Source organism: Phoxinus phoxinus (genome assembly GCF_949152265.1).
Source record: "Phoxinus phoxinus genome assembly, chromosome: 1".
Taxonomy (NCBI): Eukaryota; Metazoa; Chordata; class Actinopteri; order Cypriniformes; family Leuciscidae; genus Phoxinus; species Phoxinus phoxinus.
The window spans coordinates 15,207,353-15,219,446 of record NC_136876.1 but is presented as its reverse complement, the minus strand read 5'-3'; the positions used below and the strand labels follow the sequence as shown (position 1 = coordinate 15,219,446).

Here is a 12,094-nt window from a genome sequence, read left to right as displayed (position 1 = left end):
GGGATTTCATTAAAACTACAGATTACATTTTTTGCATCCCTGCCCACTGACAGTCGGATCGACAGAGGGTTATTAACAGAACAGTTATTGTAAGAGTAGGTTTATCACTGAAAATGTTATTGTACTATGTCTACTGTCTGAACAGCATAATGGTAAAAACGGAACAATTCAATATTACTTTCTTCCCTGTACACGACGGTGTTTTGCTTCGGGAGGATCTGACAGAATGGCAGTTTCTTTCAGTTCCCTTTATGTCGGTCACTTCCGATGTCGTGTCGAAATGCCGACGCTAGGGGTCATTCTTGGTAGCCCCAAACACCTCTGTCTGGTGTCGATTAATGAAAATCGGCCAGCTCGAGGGGCGGCACCAAGCATGCATTTGAAAATCTCACTGCACGCAATTGGCTAACACTACGACCAATCACAACAATACACGGGGCGACGTATCACTAAGCCCCATGCACTTAGCTACCAGCAGAGTAGTAGTGGGAAGATCGGATCATTTTACTGACTTGGATCTTTGAATCTCGTTCAGCAAAATGAACGAATCTTTTATCGAGTATTTTCGTTCATTTCAGCATAATATAATGAAAATGTCATGTTAAATAGCCCAACGCATCTAGTAGGGCCTACTTAGGAAAATGTTGATTACATTTGAAAAGTTGGGTCCACCTTAAGTCCAGGCTATTGCAGTCTGTTAATTCACCTCACCTCCTGATCCATGGCGTTCTTTCTTTTGCAACTTCACATTTATAATGTCTACTCTGTTCCCCGCCTCTCGTGTCTGTCTTCGGGTTCGAACTTGAGCGGAGCTAACTGTAGATTATACTCTTGCCGTATCCGGTCGGCAAAACATCAAAAACTTCCTTCTTGCAAAGGAACGATTCGAGCGCAGTCTTCTGTTCCTCTTTTAGAGAAAAAGGGAAGTCTAAATCTTTCATTGTAGCGCCCAAAGCCGTTTCAAACCATTGATGTTCATCCATAGCCATCTTGCAATGTTTACTAATGACTACCGGTAATGTCATCTCGCCTCTGGCCCGCCTATATCAGAAAACCCATTGTTATTGGTGCAGCTCAGATAGAGGGGCATATTTAATGAGCATTATTATTTGACACCAGAGCAACTCGCTGAGCAAATTCAAATTGTGCTCTCGCGAGAACTCTGGATTTCCAGGGTAGTAGAGAAGTTAATTTGCACGTGATTGCATTTTAGCGTACTTGACTTTGTTTCTATAGCGACGGAGTCTAGAGAACATGCGCCGTAAACGGGCGTAATGCACTTTTCTTTTTCTTTTTTTACATGTCAAGCTCTATCGAACGCAAGAGGCTCTATAGATCTGAAAAAAGGTGTCAATGGGTCTGTCCAGTAATTAATGCAGAAGTAGAGTTGTGGACTAGGCTACACCTTTGCCAGATTCTATAATCTCCGCATGGAAACAGTTTTGTCTGGAGTCTTCGGTAATAACATGTAAAGCTTGGACAAATGTCCATTTAGAGGTTCCCTGAATGGTGAACCCTGCGCCACCCTTCACCATCATTTAGCAAGTTCGGCGGATTAACTCACTACCAGGCCCATTACTTGTGGTATACCAATTAATTTGTTGTATACAAATATAAGCAAACAAAGTTGACATAATTTAAACAATTATATGTACAAACTGTTGGGTGTGCATAGAACAGTGGTGCAGAGATGTATTTTTAAAAAATATGTTTGTTTGTTTTTGCGCTTTTCACAATACACTTAATTTCTAAGCAGCTTTACAGAAAGTGCATGTAGCATTGGTGCATGTTGATTCAGAGTTTGCGTCATCTGAAGTCTTGGCTGGAGTTGGCAACGTCTCTTAATAGGTGTTGGGCGTCTGAAGTCTTCATAATAGGCTGGATCCAACCTGGAGCTGACAAACTCTCTAGTTACCTCAGGATAGGCATCCCAAGATAAAACAGAGAAGCAAATAGAAAAGAACTAGTATAACAAATAGAATGTATTAAAGGTTATATGAGTAGATATCAGTTGGTATTGCACATAGGGTGCATTAATAAATACGAGTTGTACATATTGCTCTCAGTAGAACTGTTTGTAATATGTACAACTACACCTTAATGCCACCCATTTAACCACCATGAGCAAAATAAAAAGTAATAAACAACAAAATTAAAAATTTAATATTGAATCAATACAATATTTTGTCAATAACATTAGACAACCATAAAAAGAACAAAGAAATTGTTAGACATTAAACACAAAATTATAAAAAGTAAATCAACTACAAACAGACAAAAATGTCTGGCAAAACAATAGTATGTGAATAATCTGGCAAAACAATAGTATGTGAATAATAACACTATTTATTTATATAAAATAGTAAAGACAATGGATACAAAAAAATGCCAATCAAAACCATAACAAAGAAACTAGTCAAAAAGAAAAGAAAAAAAGTCCCTATAGTCAAATAACACTTTATTTTAGCTTCAAAGTAGATATTTTTGCTAAAGTGTTTCACAGAACAATCAGTCCTACTCTCCTCATGATTCTCCTCATTTCATAATTTTACCTTCAATCTTTCCCCGTGCTTTTGCCTACGCATTTCTCTGAATTGACTCGGGTTATTCAAACAATTGGAGCATTCTTCTATCCTTAGGCGAGTAGCGTGTTTGAATAGATGTCAGTAAAATCTAGCTATGGCTGTGTGCAGGTTTTTCTGGCAGCACACATTTCATATTGTTTTTGCAACTCTAAAACCCGTTTGTAATTCCTCAAATCCAGTCTGAGAGAATACATAACATTGTACTAGAGCAAAATAATCAATTCTGACCCTACTCCGTTAACTCATCCACCTTAATAAATCCGCCCAGGCGTGCATTTTGGCTAATTTTATACCATTCACTATTTAATTAAATTCAATGCAGGCTTGAACAGAAGATAAAAATATAAGGAACAAAAAAGGGCTTTTTTTTACTGAATCCGAGGTAACCCGGAGTCAATGTTTTCCTCAATGCTTTCCTCAATGCTAATGCGATTGTATTGACTCATTTCCCTAATTAGCAAAATTAGTAAATGTGTTTTCACTCACCGCTAACAAGCCACATGAAAATTGCACTCCATCCACGAGACAGTCATTAGTGCAGTGCCTGCTATTTTGCCTCTGGATGAACGCATTATTACTATGTGTACACTTAAGTATTCAAAAACATCCTCTCTTACCCCCAGTTTTCTCTAAGCTCTTTCTGTGTGTTTTTCTGGTACTTTTGCTGGCATTTAAATGGCAGAGGTGGTCTTAACCCTATGTGCGCTCACTCATCTGTGTTGAGAGGGCCGCTGTTTTCAGCATGGGAGTTAAAGGAGCATGAGATCTCAGGAGTTGCCTTATTTCACACTCTGTTAATGGCATCGAGAGGCTTTGACCCCAGCGATATGTGTCTTTGAAAATCAAATGCAGGGAACTTAGATGTGCATATGGGTTAGCAATGCTAATCAGGAGGGATGATGGTTTCAATTAATGTCCTGGCGGGATTGCCTTTCTGCATGCTATATTAGTAGAGTTCCCGTGGTCTGATTTGATTTACAGGCTTGGTAAAGTCATGGAAATTCCCATAGGACACATTCAATTTATCAAAAGTGACAGTAAAGACATTCATAATGTTTCAAAAGTTTTCAGTTTCAAATAAACGCTGCTCTTTTGAACTTTCTGTTCGTCAAAGAATCCTGAAAAAATCGCATCGCGGTTTTCACAAAAGTATTAAGCAGCACTTTGTTTTCAACATGTGTTACGTTTCCATCCACCCATTTTTATGCGTGTTTTGGGATACCGGATAAAAAAACACTGGATGGAAAAGCCAAGATGCGCATAAATTCTAAAAAATGCACATAAAAAACGTATGCACTCAATTGAGGTGGACATTTGTTTATCGGATAAGAAGACGTGAAAATAAACTACGATGGAAACACAATTGCAATCGATGTGCTACAACAAACTCGCGTGACTTTACCTCAACAGTGACTGTGATTGGATAATTGGACTAACAAGCAGACTAATCACATCACACAGCATCTCGAATGTTGGTTTGATCAATTTGAAATGCCTGAGCCAAAGTCTGTCATCAAAATAATTTGTTTTAGTTCCCTCCCAGAAGCGTCTCGCATGATTGCGTTCCCAAACACCAGCATCCGGACGTATGATAACATGAGAGTGATTACCGGTATTGCGTTTGCAGCAACTTCCATTTTCATTGCTGACCATGTTGCACCAATTGCCCAGGAAGGGACGATTTTGCTTTCTTGAACACAGATGGAAACACAAATGTTTTTATGCAATAGTAGAATTTTGCATATATTAAATTCAGAACCTTGGATGAAAACAGTCCCAGAACATTTAACCAGTCCCGGAATTTTGAATGATAATGTATAGTGATTTGGGTTATGGGGCCCTATTTTAACGATCTGAAACGCAAGTGTCAAAGCGCAAAGCGCAAGTAACTTTGTGGGCGGATCCCGGCGCTGTTGCTATTTTCCCGGCGGGATAAATGACGATCGTGCCTGGCGCAAATCTAAAAGGGGTTGGTCTGAAGTAGCTTCATTATTCATAGGTGTGGTTTGGGCGTAACGTGAAATAAACCAATCAGAGCGTCCTCTCACATTCCCTTTAAGAGCCGGCGCGCTTGTTCCATGGCGGATTGCTATTATAACGGCGGATTTGCCAGCGCACGGCAGGAGCAGTTCACAGCCGAGGAAACCGACGTTCTCGTCAGGACCGTAAAACACAGAGAAGTGACATTGGGGATGATGGGAGAAACCCACCCAAATTAGCTTCGGTTAGGCGTATAATTTGGGTAAATGTGTAGCCTAATCTAGATTTTTTTTTTTTTTTTAATCTAGATAGATCTTTTTCCACATCTTCACGGACACAACAATGATTTCCCTCGTGTGTTAATATTTTTCCTTGTAATAATGTATGATTTGCAAAAATGAAAACTGCTGCGTCTGTTTATATTAGAGAATCAAAGTGGATGCGCGTTAACACTAGGCTACATTATGGCCAAGCACGCGCCCTTAAAATACCATATCACTAATGCGCAACACGCCACTGTCTTTAGACTGTTTTTTTCCTGGTCAGTGGCGGAATTGCTTTCTAAACCTGGAAAATAGCACCAGGGGAGTTTTGCGCCGGAACACGCCTCCTCTTTGCACTGAACCGCACCCGCGAGCGCAAGTTCATTCCCTAATTTACCGACGTGCGTCTGTGGAGGGAAAAGTCCGCTGTGCGCTGTGCAAAATAGGAATGATACATGCGTCGGTGTACAAAGTCAATTGCGCTGGGTGCAAGATAGGGCCCATGATCTTTATGATCGCCTATAAAATTGGCAATCAAAAAACTGAATCTAGAAAAGATATATATTTTCCCCATAGACACTGATCGTACATTACACAATTTTTACTTGTTATGGAATAGATCTGCTATACTGCTGCTGCTTCTGGTTATTGCTGATAATGCAGGACTTGCTACTTGCAATACTTACACAATACGCTTGTGAGCAAGTAAGACTGTACAATATAGCATACATGAATTAACTGTAGCAGATCTATACAGGTGGAGCTGGGGAAGGTGGAGGGTTTCTGAAAGCACGCTGCAAACTGCTACAACAAATGCTGACCAAGTATTTGAAGGTTGAGCAGCGAACTCATTGGCTCAATCAGCTGTGCCCTGTAGAGTATGATGTGACTGCAAGCAGACTGACCCTAATGAAAAATAAATACACCAAAAAGTTATTTGTAATACATGTATTATATGTCAAGTATACTACAAACACATTTACATATATATGTACTTTTAAAAAAATACCCTGCAATTGTACTCTCGGTATACTAAACTGATAAGTCTGCTAAACTGTAACAACTGAAAACAACATCCGGAAATACAGTAGTGCTGAGGTTCATCTAAAGAAATATTTGAGTATTTTTGATTGTGCTAAAGTGAAACTATTGCAAGTATACTTTAGGTACACTTTAAATATCTAGCATTTAAAGGGATACTTCACCTCTGGAAAGATGAATATGTATTTAAAATGGGTCATTTAGTAGAAATGTGAAATTATTTTTGAATTTGGAGCCTTCTAGACTGAGAAAAGCCAGAAAATTGATTTTTGGCTTATGTGGATGAAAGACTACAACTCCCAGAATGCACTTGCTTCGCTGCCCTACGAGGTCACTCCCAAGCCATGCCTACCGGTAAGAGCGCAGTTAAACAACTAGGCTTGGCTACTAGTTGAATCGAAACTTAAAAGACGCTGTTTTATCATGAGTCTCTGTGACAAGTCTGCACGGGATTTCGAGATCGCCAAAAATGTCTGGGATTTGGCTTTTGCGTTCTACAGTCGCCATTCATCATGTTTACTGTGGCGAGCAGGACGAGGCTAGGGCCGCGGGAGAACGACGCGAGGCCGGTGGCATGATTACTGATGACCTGCACCTGTGAGACGCACCGTAGGCTCGTAGGCTTTCGAGGAGCGGGAATTTTCTTAGCTATGCTAAAACGCACTTGAACCGATCACTTGTTTAGCATTCATGTAAACACTATATTCAGATTCACCAATCGGAATGAATTCAGTTAGATTGAAACAAAAGGTGCGCATGTAAACAATGAATGGCAACTGTAGAAAGCAAAAGCCGAATCCCAGACATTTTGGACTATCTCGACGGCCGGACATGTCCGGGTTAAAGAGGATGGCAACCTACTACTCGGCTTTCTCCACAGAACAAGAGCCTGTTATCTTAGCTTCCAAAAAAAGATGGCTGACACTATTTGTACATTCTGTGAGTGAGATCCCACCCTCTATGGGCGGGTTGAAAACATGCGTAACTAGCTCCTACTACTGGCTGTAGTCTATAGACTCTGGCCAAAAAAATCATCCGATGACGCAATGAGGGAGGGAAATACGGTATTGAGTTTTCTACTGATACAAAGCTTAATGCTAAATGCTGAAGTATTCTTTTTAAAGACTGATATTATACTTGCTATCCGTACTATTAGTTATATTAAAACACATTTTAGGCTTAATATTAAGAAATGTGCATTCTGCAATAAATAAAGTACTCCAAATAAAGTGTATTTATAATATTTATATCAGGAAGTTTCAAGCGATATGTCAGTAAATTTGTTAATGGATTTGTAGTATACTTAGCATGAAATAAATGTATTTTAAATACATTTTGGTATAGTTTTTGTCACTAGGGGAGTGAAGGACCTATCAGCCTGCGGCAGAGGTGGACAGTAACAAAGTACATTTACTTGAGTACTGTACTTAAGTACACTTTTGGAGTATCTGTACTTTACTTGAGTATTATTTTTTCTGGATACTTTTACTTGAACTTCACTACATTTGAAAGACAAATATCGTACTTTTTACTCCACTACATTTCTGTCAAGGGCCTTGAGTAGAAAGTAACGTCAAGGATGATTTTGGTTGCATTTTGGTTGTAAATGAAAGTCTGGTTGACGTCAGAACTCGACTGATGTTGGTTTCTGACGTCAACCGATTTTCAACCACAATCACAACCACAACATCCAACGTTGCAGATTAACGTCAATCTGACATTGGATTCTGACATCAACATGATTTTAATTTTCAACGTTGAGTTTTGTCTTCCAAATGCGAATTTTTTCATTGTTTTGGAGCACACTAGCTTATAGATAACAAGGCTAACATATTCATACTAAAAGCCAAAAAACTGTGAACAACCCTTTGGGTGTCCGAAACCATTGTGGACGTTATTGAGTGACTTATTCAATCCCACGACTGGAACTGTGTTATAGAAATAAATGTGATATTGATATGAGGGTAGGCAGGTATAGATTCAGAGGCATAAGGTACTGTAAGTAGGCTATTACATGCAACAATAATAAAACAATGCATTGACATTTACTTTTATACTTAAGTACTTTTAAAAATGAGTACTTCTGTACTTTTACTTAAGTAAACACCGGTCTTTACAACTTTTACTTGTAACGGAGTAATATTTGACCAGTAGTATCTGTACTTTTACTCAAGTAAGGAAGCTGTGTATTTTGTCCACCTCTGGCCTGCGGCATCTGGAGTTTCATGACATAACTTTGTATTCTTTTCTCTGATAATCAATACAATGTCAATTTAGGTTGGAGTATGTTGAACATTCCTTCATAATGAAAATGCATTCATTAACACAACATTTGAAGAATTAATATTTCTCCTGTGTTCTTATTTTGCAGACCATGTGGTTTGTGAAGAAGAGTTTAAGTACGCCATGTTGGCCCTCAACTGTGTGTGTCCTGCCACCTCCACCCTGATCACCTTATTGATTCACTCCTCTAGAGGACAGTGAGTATAAATCGTCCCTCTCTTACTCACACTTCTAGTAGGATTTTGACTAGTTTTAAATCTAATTAGATTGTATATTATGAACTTAAAGGGATAGTTCACCCAAAAGGAAAATTCTGTCATCATTTACTCACCCTCAAGTTGTTCCAAACCTGTTTGAATTTATTTATTTTACTGAATACAAAATAAGATGTTGAATAATGCTGGTATTCAAACAGTTGAAGGGCCCCATTGACTTCCATAGTATTTTTTTCCCCATTCCAAGTTAATGGGCCCTTTTAAGGTGCCAATTTCACTGGCGAAATCCAGTCATTTGAATGGGAATCTGTGCTATTGAAGTTTCACGTGAGGGTGAAAGATTTCCCCACACAGATTTCGCTCATTTTCAAGTTGGTCATGAGAATTTGCTGCACTGAACAACAGAAAGCTGCTTGGTTTGAAAGTGTCTTCTTTAGAGCTGTGCTTTATACATCGCTATGATAGAAAAACCATTAGTGTCACACATCACTGCAGTAGTGCACGCACTATGGTGGCAGAAAAACAGTGGTAAGATGTGGGGGGGAAATGGGCAAAATCCATGGAATAATGTAAAAAAGTATTGTGCCTTTTTGGATGTCAGAATCAGAATCCCCCCAAAAAAGGTTTTCATTTTTATAGAAAACCGTCGTCGAATATGCCCTTTGAAGCTCCAGTAAACGCAGACGTTTATGTTTGCAAGCCATTATGCTGCTAAATTACCCTAACCCTACTATTAAAGGGGTCATGAATTGAGAAATCAAATTTCTCTTGAACCTTTGACATATAAGAGGTCATCATACTATAAGAATATCCTGGAAGTTTCAGAAACTGAAAACTTCCTTTTTAGTCCAAAAATAGCTTTTATTAAAACCAAGCTCAGAGAACGACTCAGTTTGGAATTACCCATTTATGACGTCATAGATGGGTGAAAGACGGCCTCTACAGAATCAACGCCTAAGCCCCGCCCACTGATTCGTAAATGACAAGTAGTAGGTAAATGACAAAAGTGACCCTAACTCAATGCTCATCACTGCAACCTTTCATGCCACGATCCAAATATAATGCTATGGATCTAAATATAATGCTATGATCAACACTTTTAATGATTCGTTAACTTTGAGAGCTGTAATAGTAAAAATGTGATAAAAGTTTCGAGAGAGTTCCACTGTTCTAAATGTAATACTTACTGTAGCTGTTTCAAATGCAAAGATTTCAGCCAATCACAGCAGTGGCCGTTTACACTGAAGTCACAGCAGACACGCCCCTTCAAACAGAGCATTCAAATCAGAGGCTAAAATCAGGGTTGGTAAACTAAAAATGCCTTTTATTTCTAAATTATGACAACTTTTAATGTAAAAATCATACTAACATTATAAGTGCACCCCAGGAAACATAAAATAATAAAATAATGCAGTTCTGGCCCCTTCAAAGCATGAATTTGATATAAATAATATATCTGCATAATATTCTCATATGCAGTTCATAGAGGGTATAATATATTGGCCCTACAGTTATAGCATGAAATAATGTTTAAACCTATAACATTTATATTTCAAAAGTCAGACTTTTTTCTTGCAACTGCGAATTTATATCTCACAATTCAGATTTTATAACTCACAATTGAACAATTTTTCGGGGTAAAAAAAGTCGCAACTATCTCGCAATTATCTTTTTAATTGTTTTAATTCTGTGGCTTCCAAAGACTTTTACTGCATAACTGTCACTTAACTGCCACAAGGTTGGCTCCGCCCACAAAACACATCATCGCTGTTTCGCTGTTTACCAAAATGGTCTGCACATCGCTACACTATTTACCCCTGCAAACAGTTTGACACCTTTAGACAGGAAGAGATCTTTTGGTTCTCTGTAAAAAGACATTGGTGGCATTTTTGATGTAATATAGATGTGAATTTGCTCTGTTGAATATATATATTTACACAAACATGATGCCTGGAATAGAACACAATGCCCTGTAGATTATGTGCTTGTGCTGCTTCACAGATCTCTCTGCATCAGTGAGATGTTCCGTTTAACTGTTTCATTTTTTATTATCAGAACAGCATCTTCAGAGGCCTTCAAGCAGCGAGCGGGTGCCTTCCAGCCGCTCAACAGGTCAGACCCACCGACTGTAAAATATTGACGCATACACATCGATACACACAGCGGCAAAGATCCCATAAACTGTGAATTTATCTCTGCGTCATGCATCCTTGTTTCTTCACCTCCTCCATCTTAACACTCCCCCACTCCCTCTGGTTCTCACCTTCCCTACATCTTCCCAGTCATTCGCAGGGATGTCAAAGACACATCAAGCAGTTTTTATGTTCTCTGTAAGATAGTTTTTTTCCAAAACAGTTGGAGGACATGTCAAAAGAAGGGTTCACTCAAAAATATTAACTTCTGTCATCATTTATTCACTCTCATGCATGATTTTCTTTATATTGTGGAAATTTTTAATAACGTCCACAATGCTCTTTCCCATAAAACAAAACTGGATGGGGATTTATGCTGTCAAGCTCCAAATTGGACAAGAAAGTACATGAGAGAACATGCATTTGAAGTTTTAGGTGATTTGTTCCATTAAATGGATAGTTAACCCCAAAATTGGGTTAAACATTATTTTAAGTTGTTACAATCTTATTACACAAATAGGTTCTGCGTTACATTAATTAATTGCATGTACTTACTATATTGTTAGACGTAGGGTTAGGTTTTGGTTTAGTTTGTCTTAGGATTAGCTACTTGTATACATGTATATAATTTACTGTAATTTAGGGCTGAACGATACATCGAATTTTCATCGTCATCGCGATATGAACTCCCGCGATGAACGCATCGCAACAGACAGCCTGACACGATGAATAATGCCTGGTTCAGATTAGCACTACACGTTTTTGACTCCTAAAATCTTCTCGTGGACAAGAAACATGTCAGACTACACGTTGCTTTCCGACCAGTCATCGCGTGCCGGCCCGTCACACACACACATTACTCGCAAACATTCACTCGCACGCACAGACACACAAACACACACACTCACTGTCCCTCGCTCACTCACTCGCTCACTCACTCACTCACGCACGCACACACACACACACACACATACACTCACACGCTCACTGGCGCACACACACACACTCACTGTTGCACTCACTCACGTCTCGCCTCGCTCACATATTCAACCCGTCGTGGAGGACCGTTAAAGAATTAAACATGCTATAGTCTTTCTGTCGTGAAGCATCGCAGACGCGACGTAGGTTGTCGCCCACTCCCGACGCCCGTTGTCGTTATTACGAATCTCCACGACACCCATACGTCAAACAGATTGTGCCAAAATCGTGCTAAAATCGTGTATTCTGAACCAGGCAGGTAATAAACGTTTGACCTATCACGCAAAGAACCTATTAAAGCACTAAGACATGGGAACAGTATAGTTAACAATCACATTTATCGCATGTCATATCGTCATCGCAATATTAAACAATGTTATCGCACATCGCAGCTTTTCCTCATATCGTGCAGCCCTACTGTAATTACTATGGGTACTATAGGTACTATGGGTACTAAGTACATTTAACATGAAAAATGAAAATTCTGTCATCATTATCTCACCCTCATGTCATTCCAAAAGACTTTTGTTCATCTTCAAAACACAAATGAAGATATTTTTAATGAAACATGAGAGTTCCCTTTCGAGTGAGAACTCACACTGTGTCCTCTAGAGGAC

At 39.1% G+C, this 12,094-nt stretch overlaps 1 protein-coding gene across 1 annotated transcript in view; it reads left to right on the top strand.

Annotated features, from left to right (window-relative positions):
• The window catches only part of kcnt2b (potassium sodium-activated channel subfamily T member 2b), a gene marked incomplete at its 5' end in the record, with an annotated part of 103,957 nt that overhangs the window by 67,587 nt on the left and 24,276 nt on the right, over positions 1–12,094 (top strand). Inside the window, 2 exons of the mRNA XM_079634214.1 lie at positions 8,241–8,349; positions 10,423–10,479. Coding sequence (XP_079490340.1) covers positions 8,241–8,349; positions 10,423–10,479 — 166 coding nt within the window. The remainder of the gene's footprint in view (positions 1–8,240; positions 8,350–10,422; positions 10,480–12,094) is intronic.